The sequence below is a fragment of the Amblyomma americanum genome, chromosome 3 (genome assembly GCF_052857255.1).
Source record: "Amblyomma americanum isolate KBUSLIRL-KWMA chromosome 3, ASM5285725v1, whole genome shotgun sequence".
Taxonomy (NCBI): domain Eukaryota; kingdom Metazoa; phylum Arthropoda; class Arachnida; order Ixodida; family Ixodidae; genus Amblyomma; species Amblyomma americanum.
The window spans coordinates 9431937-9449868 of NC_135499.1; the positions used below are offsets into that span (position 1 = coordinate 9431937).

General features: G+C 47.5%; 1 protein-coding gene across 4 annotated transcripts in view; it reads left to right on the forward strand.

Moving 5' to 3' along the window:
* The window catches only part of LOC144124448 (PAT complex subunit CCDC47), an 85093-nt gene that overhangs the window by 17044 nt on the left and 50117 nt on the right, over nucleotides 1-17932 (forward strand). For all 4 annotated transcript variants that reach the window (XM_077657105.1, XM_077657106.1, XM_077657103.1 and 1 more), the window contains exon 3: nucleotides 4140-4250. In XM_077657105.1, the coding sequence (XP_077513231.1) occupies nucleotides 4140-4250 (111 nt within the window). The remainder of the gene's footprint in view (nucleotides 1-4139; nucleotides 4251-17932) is intronic.

Here is a 17932-nt window from a genome sequence, read left to right on the forward strand (position 1 = left end):
AAGAGAAGGCAAGCATAGCAGGGGGTGGCAGAAAGGTGGGCGGATGAGATTAAGAAGTTTGCGGGCATACGGTGAGCACAGCTGATAAAGGACGTTGTTAATTGGAGAGACATGGGAGAGGCCTTTGCCCTGCAGTGGTCGTAGTCGGGCTGATGATGATGATGATGCACCTGCGGAGAGTGCAGAAAAGTGTCCATCAAATTGCGTCACTCCATGGCGCATCTGCAACGTCACATCACGTTCTCTGCGCCACCTGTGTGATGCAGTGCTCACTGCTCCTTGCTTGTGCATGTCTTTCCCTGCTCTTTCGTTTTAGTTGCGCTGTTTTAAAAGCTTCTGTTTACATAAAAAACCTATTAGAGATTTGTGGCAGGCGTCTCTGAAATGCCTGGTATATGCTCTCTTGTTAGGTCATGCATTAATCAACCTTGTTTATCTTCCATTGGCTTTTATTATTAGGGTTGATATCACCGATTTTTAACATATAGCTCTTGCTTTTCAAAAGAGTCTTCGTGTCACAGAACATCTTTGATCATCCAAACTTCTCTCATGTAATATCGTCTACAGACACTCATCTAGTGTATAGTACTTTCTCTTCCATAATTACTAATTGTTTGGCTTCTTGTACCTCAACTGTTTGCTGTAAGAACTATTCATCTCTTAACAACCACTGGCTTGCCGAAGGCCTTCTTAAGAGCCTATGAAAGAAGGAAAATTGAAAGAAAACTAATACTCATCTCCATCACCGTTATAAAAATTATTTTCACATCTTTACAATAATTTTCAGAGAAAGTTATTACAAAAATAAAATCCTTAGCAGTGGCACCTCATTAAAACTCCAACTCATGTATGTCAACAACTGTCATTCTTGGAGATTGCCTTGTAGCGATTTCTTTTCCTCCTGCCTGAACCTACCCAGACTGCCAAAATGTCACAAATGTGAAACCATCTTTGGCTGGTTTTGTTGAAAAGGTTACAAGTATGGGGCTCCATTTAAGGTCCACTTCTGCTTCTAATATACATTGATGATATTCCAGACTGCCTCTCTCATCCTATTGATTCCATTCTTTATGCAGATGGTACGACACTTCTCTCTTCACATAACTCTTTGAATATGTTAATATCCCAGCTTAGTCACCTTGAAACCAGCCAAAAGATGCAACACAGGAGAAAAGAACACAATACAAGGCTGGACAATTGTAATGAAGGGAAGAGGAAAAGACAGCTCGTACAAAGATGCACGATCACATAACCCTAAGAGCCACCGCGGTGGCTCAGTGGTTATGGCGCTCGGCTGCTGACCCGAAAGACACGGGTTCGATCCTGGCCGTGGCGGTCGAATTTCGATGAAGGCGAAATTCTAGACGCTTGTGGACTGTGCGATGTCAGTGCACGTTAAAGAACCCCAGGTAGTCGAAATTTTCGGAGCCCTTCACTACAGCGTTTTTCATAGCCTGAGTCACTTTGGGATGTTAAAACTCCATAAAACATAACCCAAAGCATTGAAAGGGCGGATAACAAACGACAATCAACGCTGTGCAAGTACGCCATCTTAAAAACCAAATTCTTTCCAGTGAAGGTTGCGATACGACTTTGCCACACACATGTCCTTAGCCTTAGCGATATAGTACGCCTCAGCTATCTTCCTACATAGTTTGTCGCTTCAATACACCACTGAAGTGTCACAAAAATCGGGCGTGCAAACTATCAGATCGTCCTCCGATTTACATTTGTGAGGTTGGCAGTGCAGTGCCAGATTAGAGGTCGCCTTCTCCACCACTGAGTTAAAGTGCTCATTCAGACACCTGCCTGTCTACCAGTAGTAATTCCCTCCACAAGGCAGCGGAATGTGACAAACCACATTCTTCTTGCATGTGGTGAACCTGGATTTATGGGACGCTGTGCACTGCTAGCTAGTTCCCCCAGTTTTCTCCATCCCCCTTTTAACGGCAGCACGAAGGCCTCCAACCTTGTTCTTTGCTGCGAAAACAACAGCAACATTAAACTTTTCCGCAACTTTCTTTAGTCTGTGTGAAATACCATGAAGGTAAGGCACAGCAGCCACCTTTCGACGCCTTGCCACCACCTCAGCCTCTTCCGACCGTTTCTTCTCGTGCCTGAACCGAGTCAAAACGTGCTCCAATAGGTGGGCGATATAGGCACTTGGAAACCCAGCTACCCTATGCTTGGCAATCTGCTCCGAGAATGCCTCCTCAACACTGGGATGGCATGACTTCCGTAGAGCTGATATGATTCAAGTGATTGCCAACCCACTTTGATTGATTACAGGAACCACTGGGTTTGATCAGGATACCTCCATTACACCCATTGTACAGTCGACGAACGAAAGTTCACACCCCTGATTTTTCGGACATGCTTGATTGTTCGAATTTCTTTGTGGCACTGCAACATTTGGCCCATAGTGCCAATGCATAAGAGCGCCTGAAATTTCGAACGCACCGCAACTGACTGCTCAATTTTTTGGGCCTCGTTCGCATTTGCCGTCAATGCCGAAGCCGCCATATAATGTGTATAATGGAACCTTGTTAATTCAGACTGCATGGGAGATCGAAAACTTGATAAAACAAAACGAAAATCAAGTTAAAAGGGAGCCTCTTAAATGGCGGTGCTGATATTCTCTGCGAGTCGGCACATTGCGCCCGGGTGGTTTCGAATTCATACTGTTTAGAGGTTTTTCGCTGCACAAACTTGAACAGTAGTTACGGTTTGCAGAATCCATCTGTGCCAAGCGTTTCGTCTCAATTAGCGGAAAAGATAGCAGTGAAGCGCATACAGAGGCGGTGAGCGCGAAAGGATTTTTCAAAGTGAACTGAGCATACCTGCCGCAAAATGCACTGCAACCCTGATTTTTCTATCACAAAATTGTCAACAACTGGCATTTTGATGACAGGAAAGACACATCTCATTATGCGCAAGACATCGCAGAGTGCATGTCGCCGATTTTGGCTCTATTCGTTAAATCTCATTACGAAGGCAAATGCTGACTGAGCGCTTTCATCGGTCGTTTGTCGGTTCATATCGTTTCGCTATCATCGCCTTCTTGTCATTCCAGGCCCTTCCTACTGCTGGCGCAGCCCACACAGCGGGTTCGCTTTCACGTCTAGACTTTGCCTCCACCCATGCGTTAGTCGGCAACATGCGGAAGGCAGTGCGGCCATCATATGCAGAGCTTGTGAAAGCGCAGTCGACGACATGTGGAAGGCAGTGCTGCCATCGTATGCAGAGCTTGTGAAAGCGCAGTCGTTGCCCGTTGTCTGCGTACGTAATGCGCGGCAAGATTTATTTATGAGGAACTTCAGGATGTGTGCATAACTATTGGCACCTTTCTCGGGCATATTATAATTAAGTTAGTGATTTTTCTGGTGAAATTTGATTTTTCTGACAATTTCGCGGTGCCTAGAGAGTCCGAAAAATCGGTTGTCGACTGTACTCTAAACTTAATGTCCTCCGTGTTTCAGGCCTCGCAAATTTTATTCTTGGCATTTGTGCCTATCACGTGTTAAATAACCATAACCTGCTTAAGTACATGCACATCCAAGAACTGAGTAACCATAACCCTATGAGATTTGCATCGCGGATCAATTTTGCACAAGCAAAAGTTTGTACTAATTATGGAATTCTTTACATTGTAGTTGTGTGAAAACCATGTTCTCTGTGTCCTCTTTTAAGCATAAACTTGGCTTATTTGTTTTGAGCTTCGATTTATTTTGATACTGTTTTAATGATCATGACATCTGTTTGGTTTTTGCTCTGTGTTTGGAATCTTCAGTAGTTAGTGTATTTATTGCATGAATGTAACTATTGCACTTTTTTAATATATTGCTGACTAATACTTGTCTTTTGCATTTTATTACAAGAGGTGTGCAACTTTGGGACCCCTTTCTGCATCCTTTTGTGGATATTGTGTGTATTTGTGAATGAACTTCGAACCAGGTGCAGTAGTCTTGGGTAGTGCACGCATTGCACTGAAGTGCTTCTTATTGCAGATAGCGACATTGTAGTGACTTAAGATTGCTGGCAGTCAAATGGGGCCTGGAAAAAGGAGGGGACTGTGTGTGCCTTGGTGGACATTGGTGTAGATCCCGAATTGTGTGGTGTCGTTTGCATCCTGTGGACAGGAGGAAGAGGAGTTTGACCACTTCCAGGATGAGGAGGAGTTCGAGGGCCTGGACCAGGAGCGGCCGCCCAGTCGCCCTCAGGGAGATAAGCCACACCTGACCATTGCCAAGGTTGGCCACCTTGAGAGGCTGTCACTGCGTAGAGCAGAGGCAGACCGAGGGTAGCGCAGCATGGGGGTCTCGCTTTCTAGTGGCGCAGGCAACGCTGTGCGTCCATAACTCCTTCTTCTCAAAGCCTCGATCAGTGTTCGGACGAAAACAAAGAGCGATAGGAAAATCATGGCGCACTCAGTGTTGGGGCCCTCTGGCTATGATTTTCGCCCAGTGGGCACTTCTTTTTGGGTATGGATGGAGTAAGAGCTTTACCAGCCGCATATCATGTGATCCTTGCTTCTCCAAGTCTCCATGAGTCGCAGGATGAAAGAGGTGAAATGAAGTGCAGGAGGTCACAAGTTATGGTAGTTGACATCGGTTGCAACAAAATATGCTCTGTGGCAGACTACTTCTTGGCCACATATGTAGCCTGTGCAAACAGGTGCGCTAGCTTTTGGCAGCATTGACTGCTATGTATGAAATAGAGTTTAAATCATGCTGCCTTTGGTAAGGCATATATATTGACAGTGCAGCACAAAGTACGCAAGCTCCAGTGTTTTTTCGTCTAGCTCCATTTCATGCCAAGTTTCTACAAAGTCTGAAGCTGTGGAAAAAGAGTTGCAAATTTGATGGTTGGAAAAAAAGTGAAGTGCCTGTCATGCAAGCAGCTGTAGTATTTTTTCGAGGTGTGCACTCTTGACTGCACAGCGTAGGAGAATGCCATTCATGATTAAGTCAATCTCAGACAGTTTTAAGGGGACAGGGTAAGCAAAAAATCCAAAAAATATCAATTTTCACTTTTTTTATTTTTAATAGCACATTCTTTTCTGTATCTTTTTAGTATAGCACTCCTTCCTGCTTTGTATATTTCTCTGTAAAGAACATCTTTGAAAATGAGGAAGTGAGAGGCCGTGTGAAACACGATTTCATGTCCGGAATTGAGTATTTTGCATTTTTGATATTTGATTTGTGTTCGAGAAATTGATATTCGTGAATTTCCAAATATTCGAAAATTCCCGAATACTCGCTGGCGATCGTATAGTGCGTAGTGCGCAGACCTTCGTAATTTCAACTGTGGAAAAGCCACAATATCTTTGCAAATTAGCCGATGATCGCATTAAAAATTCCAGGAAAACAATACAGAGGTCCTGGTCCCTTCCGTCTCCGTCGTTTATCACGCAGACCGATCGCATTCCAATGCAGCTAGGCTTGACCTCGTGCAGAATTCCGCAATTTGGCTTTCCCACATATCACACGTGCTGCAAACAAGATGGCCAACGGCCCACTTCGAACAATCTCAATGTGCAATCGCACTTTTTTAATCCTTCCGTAATACGTTACATATTTAATGCCCAAATGCCCACATCTGACGAATGCGTACTGTCCCCTTCATAACTGTCCGAGCGGGACCCCCGCTATTCCGTTTTGTAAACTACGCTATGCGGGAAAGCCTACTCGCTGACTTTTGTGGGAGCTTTCTGAAGAGGTGCATAGAGTTGTCACAATAGGGCAAGCGATCATGTAAAAATCCCGCCTATTGCATGGTGCATCGTAACCCGCGCACCTCTTTAGTGGGCGTAATGGCAGGCGTGACAACAATTGGAAGGCCCCTGTCGCTAGGTCAAAAAATAGCCTGGCCACGTAGTTTCGGTTTCTGAGCTTCGCCGCTGCTACGGGCAACTGCAACTGTCGGCCCGTGCATTCGCCGGTAGTCCAATTCCAGCTCCGCGCAGCTTTCGAACGCCGACTGGCGCGTCGCAGGTGACTTCTTTTTAGAAGTCGTCTCACCGTTCCGATGCCAGTGTGCATTCCCCGGCCCCTTACTTGCATTTGTGTTGTTCTTCCAGCACTCCAAAACAGGCGGCAACAAGATTTGCTTGTTTATCTTTTTCTGAAAATTTTTTGTACTGAACAGATATGCAATATTCGAAGTCATTTTTTCTTCATATTCGTATTCAGTCCGTATTCGAAAATTTCGATATTCGCACACCCCTAGTAAAAACATATTTAGGAACAATCTTGGACCTGTAAGGCTCCATGCTAACATTTTAGTCCTTCATTTGCATCATCTGGGAGCTAGCTCCAACAAATGCCCTTTTAGTACCAGAGGCACTAAGGGTGTGCACAGCAGATGCCCTCTCAACATTCAATGGCAGAAAAATAGCGAAGGCAAAGGAGCCCTTTTGACTAACCTGAAGCTGAAAGAAATTGATTGGTGACAGGCTTCCTTCCCCTGCTCTGAGCTGCATAGCAAGGAAAAAAAAGAAGCCTAGGAAACTAGACGACTGGTAGGGAAGGCTAAGACAAGTTGAATGATGACTATGGAGGTATAACTATGGTATGACTATGGTATAACTTGGTCAGCCATTGTTGGCAAAGCGAAGAATTTGGTAATAAAGTTGCTTTTTACTCTAAACTTATTTATCTTTAGCTTTTTTTTGTTATGACGGTACCATTATATTCAAAACAATACGAGGCAGAAGGCCAATTCTTAGTTGTGCTTTATGTGAGCAAAATTATGCATGTGCAATGATCTGTTTTGATTTTGTAAACAGAAATAACGGCAAAAGTGGCCTTAAATCTAGTGCCCGAAAGAAAATAAATTAAAAAATTAATGTTATAATTGTGTTGTGTTGTTTTGGTTCAGACAACAGAGCGTAAGGCAACGATAAAAATGAAGTCGAGAGTGTGACGGAATCCCGTCTGGCCGGGGGGATACATTTCAAAACAAAGAGACGCCGACCAGTAAAACGAAAAAATTGTATTGACGTTTCGGCGCCCAGAACGGGGGCCTTGTTCACAATGGAAACACACCAAGAGGGTTCGTCTTTTTAAAAGCTATAGTAATCGCCGTAAAGATCGCGCGTAAATCGGGTTAAGATTGCCCTCGTTACGATTAAGCGTGTGAGCCGTTGTCTGTATCACCAGGGACTCGAGATGAAGCCGTGATGTTGTCAGTTTCTCTTTTTCGATGATTCTTGCTTTTTCCCAATCTATTCTGTGATTTGCCGTCACCGCGTGCTCTGCCAAGGCGTTATTGCGGGTATCTTCTTTCTGCACATCACGAGCATGTTGCTGTAGGCGCTTCTTGTAACTTCCGGTTTCGCCGATGTAAACACCGTTGCAATCTGCACAAGGGATGGCGTAGACAACTCCTGGGAACTTCTCTTTTGGCAACTGATCTTTGACGTTCATCAGTTGTTGTCGCATTTTCTTGACAGGGACATGGGCAACTTGCACGTCATACTCTCGTAATACACGGGCGAGGCACTCACTTGTTTTCGGCACATAAGGAATAGCCGCACGTTTTTTGGGCGGAAGAGGGGCGTCCGGATGACGAGGCCGTGACAGCCGTCGTTCTGTGGACCTGATGAAATGGCTTGGGTAACCACAACTAGTGAGATCTTTTCGTACCCTTGACGCGTCCGCAGCGGCGTCAGTGGTGTTTGTGCATATCTTCTTGGCCCGCTGCATTAAACTGCTCACAACGGCTCTTTTTTGGGCGGCAGGATGGACGGAACTGAAATGTAGGTAGCGGCCTGTATGTGTAGCCTTTCTATACACGCTAAACGACAACTTCTGGCCTTTCCTTGAGACGAGGACGTCCAGAAAAGGCAGACTGCCGTCCACCTCTTCTTCCAACGTAAACTGAATGGCGTCTTCCTGGCTGTTCAGGTGTGTCAGAAACTGGCTCACCGCGTCCTTGTGCAGAATGCAAAAGCAGTCGTCGATGTAACGGAAGAAGACCTTGGGGGCAGGGTGAAAGGAGGTTAACGCGCGTCGCTCCAATGACTCCATGGTGAGGTTAGCGGCCGTCACCGAAACAGAAGCACCCATGGGGGTCCCATGGACTTGCTTGTAGTAGTTTCCCCTAAAAACAAAGTAGGTATTGCTCAGGCAGAAAGCAAGCAGCCGGCGCAGGTCCCGTGCTTCTATTGGCGATCTTTCCGGTAGAGAGGCATCGCTATCGAGCGCAGCGGTGCATACGTCGACAGCAAGGTCAGTCGGTACACTCGTGAACAGGGACTTCACGTCGAAAGACACCATCAATTCACTGTCTTCGATCAGGGTGTTGCGGGTCTTCTCAACAAAGTCGTATGAGTTGCGAACGTGGCAAGTCCCATGGCCAACAAGCGGGGAAAGAACACGGTGCAAGAATTTGGAGAGGCTGTGCAGAGGGGAGCGGGTAAAATCCACGATAGGTCGCATTGAAACTCCTGGTTTATGTATCTTTGGCAAGCCATAAAACGCTGGCGCGGAACCATTGTGGCATAGTAACTTGTAGTAGAGCGGTTTTTGGCTCGGCGGGACGAACTGAAATACGTCGGCGAGAAGCTTCTGAAGTTCCCTCTCCAACTTGAGTGTAGGGTCCTTCTTGAGGCGGACGTACGTGTCACCGTCTTCCAGGAGAGACAGTATCTTGCGGTCATAGTCAGACTTGTCCAAAAGGACTGTCGCGTTGCCTTTGTCTGCTGGCAAAATTACAATATCTTTGTTGTCACGGAGGCTCTTCATAGCGGATTGTTCCTCGCGAGACAAAGCAGAACGGGAAGGCCCGCGATGAATGGCGTTGAGAACGCCCACCACCCGTGTGCGGGCCTCTTCGCGGCGAGTGTTCTCAACTTGGCTGATCGCATTTTCCACAGCGCATACCAACTTCTTCCTATTCGGTGCAGCTCCTAGGTTGAAATTCAACCCCAAATTCAGAACAGCCTCTTCAGCTCGGTTGGGCTTATACGATGAAAGGTTATGCACAGCGGGTTTTGAAATCATCGTCTGCCCTCTCTGGTGCTCGGATAGGAGCCTGCCTAACTTATTGTCATGAGCACGCTCACCTTTCTGGCGTTGACGTTCCATCTTCTGATTTGCGTGCAACTGAATGCTGGTGAACTCATTAGGAGATTGGTGTTCTAGACGACGACGAGCAAAAAACGCTTCGTTCTCCAGTGCGCGGATTTTTCCTTTGCAGTCCAAGATTCTTGCTTGCAGGAGCTGATGTTCCGCTTTGCCAACCACACTGAGCCCAAAAGGCGTCGACACCGGTCTGTTGAGACGCAAGGAGCGGGGAACCAAGGCGCGGGCTTTGCATGTTAGAGTAAAATTCAGGTGAGCCTTGAATGAGGCAATACGGCAGTTGAGGCCAACATACTGACGAATCTTGGTGATGATTCCTTGGCCATGGGCCTGGCGAAGGTTGATGAAGTCGAGAGTGTGACGGAATCCCGTCTGGCCGGGGGGATACATTTCAAAACAAAGAGACGCCGACCTTGGTGTGTTTCCATTGTGAACAAGGCCCCCGTTCTGGGCGCCGAAACGTCAATACAATTTTTTCGTTTTACTGGTCGGCGTCTCTTTGTTTTGAAACGATAAAAATGACAAACAGGTAGGTGCTATCTCAGTTTGTTGTTGAGAAAATTGCACCAAGACATGCCCTAAAATACAGGGAAGAGTATCCTGTCCCCTTAACAGCATGTGCAGATTGTCAGGTGAGGTTTTTCTTTATTGTTAAAGGGCTTTAATAAGCTCTTATATTTCTGAAAAAAAAAAAAAACTAGCTGGGGTTAACTACTGTTGAACCTGGTTAAAGAGCGAAAGCTGTGGTGTATCAGGCAAGTAGATGCGCTTGGTAACATTGAGTGCGTGCCCACCCTGCCACCCTGGCAGGGTGATCGCGAGAGGTTGGTCACCCAGTGAACGCTGCGGCCTATTGCAGTAATGCCACAATATCATAGCAGTGATAATGACAGTGCTAATGCATGCAGTTCACATCTCTCTCTCTCTCACCACCGCCACGTACCTCAAAGTGTGATTGAGATGTCCAGGGACCCAGGTATGCACCTTCCTTTCATCAAAATCATTGGAGTCTGGAACGTTGGCCAGTGAGCGCAATGAACGCCAAAGCCTATAGCTTCAGTGCTGCGTTTCTGCCACAATGTTGTCAGTGAAAACGCATGCAGAGCACATCTGTCACTACCGCCACATAGCTTAAAGGGCGACAGGTGTCCACTGCCCCAGGGGGCCAGTTATGCGCCTTTCCTTTGCTTTCGAAGCTCCTGCTCTTTATTGGTTTTGGCACAGCGCAGCTGGAGCGTAGTGACAGCTACACCTACAGAAATGAGTAGTAAAGCTTTCGCTTTAAAAAAAGCCATTTTCCACAACATTGCTGTCTTAAGGGGAGACGTGGGTCTTGAAATGATGAAAAAAATATGAAAATTTCGATTTTTAAAAAATGGTGTATTCTCAAGTACATGCATAAAAAGTTTAAAGGCCTAATTCAACCTCCAATTACTGAAAAATTATATATTTTGCGTCCACAAAGAATGAAATGGCGATTTCGGAGCGAAATGCGGCAGAACTTCACGCCCGTCGCTTCCCACGACCGCATACATGATGGCAGCCATCTTTATGTTGTTTGAAAACTGGGTCCCTTTCCCATATACTGGTATTACTGCTGTAAAATATTTTATGCAAACATGATTTGCCTAAAGGAAGTTTTTGTTATGTTTTTTCGGTGCAATTTAATTTAATTTAATTTTATACTGTTCAATTCAGAAATAACTGTGGAGCTATGCTATTTTTTTTTGGCTGAATCGAATATTGGAAATTTTATGAACCATAATGTCACCTAACTATAGTTCATAACCATGGTGCCTGGACATATTGATCATTTTTATATGATGATGTCTCTCAAAAACTATAATTAGCATAGCTCATGTGGGGTTTTTAATAGGGTGATAAAATAGGTTAGGCAGCTTACACAGCCATGAAGCACACCCTGCAAATCAATCAATCAATCAATCAATCAATCAATCATTATTTTATTTCTTCCCCAGAAAAAGATTAACGGAGGACGAGGAGGGAAAGTAGAGGAATAAATATCCTGTAAAATACCTCATTTTTGTGAGCACCTATTGTTTCTGTTTTTCGTAAATAGCAGGCAACTTAGAAAAAATTGTTCTCACTGTGAGAGGGCACAAGCTCAAGTTTAAGAGCACCTCGCTTCCCCCTAGCGACAAGCTGTAAAGTGTTTGGTCCAGTTGAAGCACCGCAGGAGCCACCGCTCAACTAGCTTCATGGGCTCACTCGGCAAGCGCACGACGTCGCAGCACTACTCGAGAAGGAAGGCAGAGTCCCTTTCCTGAGTGCAGTGCATGGATCTCATAAATAGTTTGTCTCTGGAGGAAAGAAGCTCCATCAGATGACCAATTCCGACGCGTCACACATGGTGTGTGAAGAGACTGTTCTGAAATAGTTGTAATTGTTTCCAGCGACTTGGGTCTTTGAGCGCAGTTCCAAAAAGTTGAACATTTTGGCATGGTGGATGTATGAACGCACTCCGTCGACAAAGCTGCCTTAGCATTCAAAACTGCTACAAGACTTAGGATGTAGCTAGTGGCACGTTGAATGTGACGAGGTTCAGCATCTTCATGGTCATGGGTTACAGCTACCGGCTCTATCTGGGGGAAAGAGGAAACATTCATTAAAAATATTTCTCGCAACATGCGCAAGTATTTCACACTTTTAAAAATAAATGATAATAGAAACTGTTTTGCACTGCTAGAAACCATATTAAATAACATTGGGCTCATTTCCTGATGTTTTCTGACCGTAATATGTATGTAAAATTACGTAAAATTATATAAGCGATATTACTTTTTTTTTTATTGCCTTTTTTTTATGCCTGCTGGCATAAAGTAATGTCTCATGGACATTGGACTCTCAAAGGCAGTCCAGTAACCTTCGGTGGTGCAGCTCAGAAATCCAGGCTTGGGAAGCAGTTCACACTGGAGCAGGTGATTCTGCCGGATGGCGCGCAAAGAAGGGCAAGTCCACCTCGCGGACAGGAGCGGGGCAGAAGGGGCATGATTCATTGCCGGCTACGACCAGGTCACCGCTGGGCTGAGGGTGACACGAAGACGTAAGCTTCGAAGCAATACCTTTTCGCTGTGCGCAAAGCCACTGGTGAGGTTGGTGCCACATGGTGCGGGAAGTGCTTGCATGCCACGCCAAGGTTTTCTTTTTCTTGGAGGAGTATTGTCTGCAGAGAGGTTGGGGCCAGTTGAAGGGCACATGGAGGAGCTGATTCGTGACTTGCTCCATCCACCGAGGCTTGCGTGGGGTGGGCATTTCTGCGGATCCATCGTACACAGGGAGAAATTTTCAAGTATGTTCTGAATTAGCTGTTCCTATAAGTCGGTGTTCAGAACACACCACAGACTACGGGTGGCAAGTCTGTGAGGATGTCAAAGGGGCTTCTAGAGGACAAGAATGTACAGAGGATGCTTAATGTGTCCCGAATGGGTCAGGCAAGGGAGCAAGCGTATGAACCCATTGCGATTTCTGTTAATAATTGAGAAGAAACGATAGCCATGCTCACGTGATCTACATTCACACTAGACTCGACCTACGCCATGTGTCGCCAGAGTGAGTTTTCAATCTCAGATGAGACACACTCTGCCCCCACACTAGACTCAACACAACACAGAACAGGACGCTTTGCCCGGGGCCAAACGTGTATTGGGTTCTCCCAAAGTCACTGGCTGCTTGAAGCTTGTTCTGCGACCCTTGCAGTCTGGCTTGGTCGTGCGGCTGACGGGGCAAGATGGCGACAACAAAGAGGGAAGAAGGGGGGTAATTACCTGACGTCCTCTCGCTGTCGCGGCTCGCTGAAGTCTCTCTCCGGCCACGGCCGGTACCCGCCGATCTCGGCGCACTTGCCCGTTGTCGCATTCGGCCAATCAGCGACCGCTCCGGCGGCGCCTGGCGGTGCGCGCTTGCGACCAGTTTCGAGGAAGGAGGCGGCGCAGCGCTCTCGAGCAGACCTTCTGGCTACTCGCCCGTGGGGAAGGAGGAAAGCGTCCGCTTTCCTGCATCTTCACGGTACGCCTCGCCGGCCAGGGAAGGGTACGGCACTCCGAAATTCCCACAGGTTGTGGTTGACTTTGTCAGTCATGGATGGGTTGACACGCTTGCGGAAGTCAACAATGTCCTCTATATAACTACTGAAGGTCTCTGCCAGTAGCCAAGCTCAAGCAGATAGACTTTGCTCGACACGGAGTTTCCACACGGCGAGCGGCCGAAAACATTGGCGAAGCTCGTCTTAAAGGAGGACCAGCTGGGAAGGTCGGTGCCATGGTTGCGAAACCATAGGTCGGCAACGTCCGTGAGGCAGAAGAGCACGTTGCTCAGTTTAACGGAATCGTCCCACCGATTGTAACTGCTGACACACTCGTAGGAGGCCAGCCAATCGTTGACAACTTGGTAGTCAGTGCTGCTGAATAGAGAAGAGTCATGCTGGCGCTGCACCCCGGAACAGAGGACGGGGGTAGGGATGAGTGGTGATGGTTGGCTCGTACCATCTGGCATGGTGGCCGGGGCATGTAATGTTGGGCTTCGAAGTTCAATGATGAGGACCGGGACAGGAACGAAGACACCGCCATCAAGTGTAAAGGTGTTTATTCGAAGCACAGGTCGATGGGAGTTGGTCGAAGAGCGTGACGACAGACACATTCACGGGCATCCTTCACGATCTTGACTTCACTTCATCTACCTCATCGCTGCGCTGCCTGAACTGCTGCCGGTCGGTCCCATTACACACCGTGCGTCAACCAAGTCAAACAGCTAATGACATGAAACTGTCCGTTCGAGCCAAGCAGCCATCATAAAAATAACCACAGAATTCATTCTGCATATTTTCAGGGTCTTAATGCCAACAAGCACATTTTGCAGCACACTCCCAAAGAAAACTGTGTAAGACGCATTTTAGTTTTGTTTCTTCCCATGGAGGCATTTCTTTTTATTTTCTTCCTCAACGAGTGTATAGCTGCCATCAGTAAGCACCTCTGTCTTGTCTGTGTGTGCTGCTAACAGCGAGAGTTTTGAAGAGCAAGAATTTGTCGTAGACGCCATGCAGATGCTGTGCGCTGCGCCAAGAGGAACATTGGAAATGGCAAATTGGTTTTTGGGGAAAGGAAATGGCGCAGTGTCTGTCTCACATCTTGGCAGACACCTGAACTGCCATAAGGGAAGGGATAAAGGAGGGACTGAAAGAAGAAAGGAAGAAAGAGGTGCCGTAGAGGGCTTGGGGATCTTTAATGTGCACTGACATTGTACAGCACACTGGCGCCTTTGCGTTTCACCTCCATCGAAACACTGCCACCGCGGTCCGGTTGGAACCCGGAAACTCCGGATCAGTAGCCAAGCACCCTAACCACTGAGTCACCGCGGCGGGTCTGCGCCGGGCGGCTTTGCCAGAATTCAACAGCGTGGGGGTGAGCATAGGCCGATTAGTCAGATTCAATGCTTCTAGCACAATTTTTTCGGCGTTAGTTATTGCTGTAACTGTTAAACTCGAGGCCCAGAGCCAAAAAGAAATCTTTACTGCTGCCAAATTGCGCCGAAGCAGGGCAAAAGCAAGCAATGCAGTTCAGGCCATTTGCGTAGCGTCTATAGCTAAATTTGTTCTAAAACAAAATGCTGGGAATATTTTTCTGTTGCCACAAGAATAATCATTCTAAGAATGGAGAAAGTCAGCATACTTGTTTTGTCATTCTTTTTTCAACACATATATTGCACAGGAGTGTAAAATGGGGCACAGTTGGCCACTACGTTTCTGAAGGTGTACTTTTTGTGTCGGAAATTGTTCTCACACAAGTGGGACATTAGCTCTTGTTCAGAAAAAAAGCGGCAGTTTCGTGACGCAAAAAAAAAAAAAAATTTAGCGTGCCCTGTTTCTTGATTCTAGGTTAGCGTATCGAGGATGAGAAGCCCACATTTAAATGTGGACGTCCCATCCTCGTGAGGATGAGAGCATCCCCACTTATGGTGAGGGGTATTAAAATCATTGGCGATGAGAATAAGCGAGCCAGGATGATGACGGCGAAGCCACCCCACACAAAGGCAGGGTGCCCACCCCGAGTATGAACGCAATAACATGACACAAGCACAATTGCGCACTGAGAAAGTTGTGCCTTTACAACCGTCACCTCTTGCCATGTGGTGCACCTTGTTCCCGTATGTAGAGCCGTTTGAATGAGAGAAGTTCGAACATAAATAGCAGCCTTGCCTGGTTTTTGACCTGACAAACACGTGCTGTGATATGGGATGGACAGTGTTACTTAGCTAGTAAACCCCGAGATTCGTGGCAGAGATTGGTGTTCATGGAGGAGTAACGCCCACGCTTGAAGTGAGCCCAGGCGAATGCGTTCTCACAGCTCACCAACCTTGTTAGCGAGTCTCCGGCAATTCCACTGAATTCCACATGGTGGCATTTTAGAGTGGCAGCCAAGGCCTGTTGCTCTTGCACGACTGAACGCAGAAACGATGCTGGGTCAGTGGCCAGTTTAGGGGTTGACTCATTTGTAGAGGCAATAGCAGACGTTCATGCAGGTACTTTAACAAGGTGAAAAGTTGGGCTGGTTGGTGCGTGATCTTGTGGCGAGAGCATCACAGCACGAGACAAAGAAGAGAGAGGCGGGACACAACGCTGACTAACAACCAGATTTTTAATGCACGTTCGTCGAATATATACATCTCGCTCGTACAAGAAGGAAAGGTCAGAAGCATGAAAAACACGTAAGATATACACGTGGTAAAAGATTAAAGGGACACTGAGGAGAACCCTATCAAAATTTTTTTGTTAGCAGTATCTGATAGTTTGGCATTTCATGACTTTGTCCGGGAGCGAAAGATGCATTTATTTCAAAGAAATTTGGATTCGAAGTTGAAAAATTTTTTCCCGCCGCTCCGATTCAAACTCGAGAACTCTTATGACGACACGGAGAACTCTTATAACGACTGGGAACAAATGCGCTACAAGCGACAAAAAGGACAAAAAGAAAGGAGTGACGTGAAACGTGACGTAAACGGAGACTCCGTGATTTCTGGCGGCTAGCGGTGCGGTCTAGCAGCTGCCGAAATGAAAGCTACCGCCGCCGCATGTTGAAGGCATCTATCGGGGGTGGCTACCGTCGCTTCGTTTACGTTTGCACCGGCGTCTTGCCAGCGTTACGATGGATCCCGTTCCCGAACCCGACGACGTAATTCTCGCAAAAACTCCGGCCTGCATTTCAGCAACCTCAGCCCCACAGAGCGTGCGATGCCTTTGAGGGAGCACGGTTAGGTTAGGCGCCGGTGGGTGGTTTCCCCCTTCCTCAGAGAGCAGCCGTTGCAAACTAAATATCATAACCCCAGTGTGGGGAGTCGCAAGGGGCCAGGACAAGGTCGGCACCTTGCGCCCATCGGAGGCTGGCCGGGGCTTTGGGGCCAGCGGATTGTGATTCCTTGAACGGCTCGGTTGCACGGCGCAGCAGGCGGCTTTGAGGCCTCCCATGGTTGCAAGGGTCAAGTTATTTATTTATTTATTGCCACAAAAAACAAATGGGTCCTCAAGGGCGGTCGTGTTTAAAGTCGGCGGCTTGAAACTAAAGCCGGCGCACGACGCTTCAACGGCTTCCGCTAGATCCAACGGGTCCACTGGATCTGGCTCTCTCGCCCACTTGCATGTACCTTCAGATATGTACTGTGAATGGATTAAATTAGCCGAGGTCGAAAGGAACAGCCTCCGCCCAACTGCCGCAGCTATTGAATACAACGCGCACCTCGCCGCGGAGCCAAATCAGTCTGGCCGGGCCGGCGGCGGCTGGCGCACTCGGCGCGAAATAGAGACATGCTCCAAGTCTCCCCGCCAGTGCGGTTAGAGTGCGCCAAAGCCGACGAACATGTCGGCGGTCGAGCGCAGTTGGAGTATAGAGGGTCTCGCTTTGACCGACGTGACTTCGCCGTGCAGCGTGCGCGCGCCTCGCCGCAGCATAAATGCGCTTCAACAGAGTCTGCGCTTAACCGCTAACCAACGTGTTCGGCGGCAGCATCCATGGGAGCCACTGAAACCCCCCGCCCACTCACTCAATAAAATAAAGGTCCTGTAACGAGGTTCGGAATCGAACTAGGGCCTTCGGCGTTTGAGGCGGAGACGCTGCCACTCCGCCACGACGGCTCAAGTAACAGCCGTCAATAAAGGCGCATCTAGTGAATGCACTCTTCGGATGCAGAAATCTCCGCGCTTTCGTTAGGTATATCCTGGCCTAACAGAGCTAGGCCATCAGCAATATTTTCTGAACTGCCTTGTACCTTGTCTCCCGTCCCTAATAAACGATTTCCGCTAAGTAGCTTGAAGTTGACTGGCACAGCCGGGAATGTTTCGCCGGGCAAGCGTGCGAATACACAAGTGCTGCCTTGTACGATCACCGACCATCGTGCCATCATAGCTTTTCATCGACCGTGGCGATCATCTGACAAGCCTAAACAGGCTCCTTCAAAGGTTAACTAGCACTTGAAGCGGCACTTGGAGTTCCTCTGCTGTTCGGCGCTTGTAAATCGAGGCGCGTCACAAACAAAAGCACGGGGCACGCAAAGCCCATAGACGCGAAGCGCTACAGCAAATCGAAACTCTCCTGGCCGCCTGTGGCGCCGCCAAGCATCGGTTTTCTTTGCTTCCAACATTCAGGTTGTCTCGTGCCTGCCTTCCTTGTGTGATAAAAGTGCACTATTGGTTTTAAAACAAAACTTACTTCAATATTGGTCTGCGCAACCTACCTTTGTCAGCCTCAGAGATTCGCGACCCATGTAGGATGGAAAATTTCTCCAAGGTGGCGTCTCTTGTCCTATGGCGTCACCACGCTTGTACTTGCGAGATTGGCCTG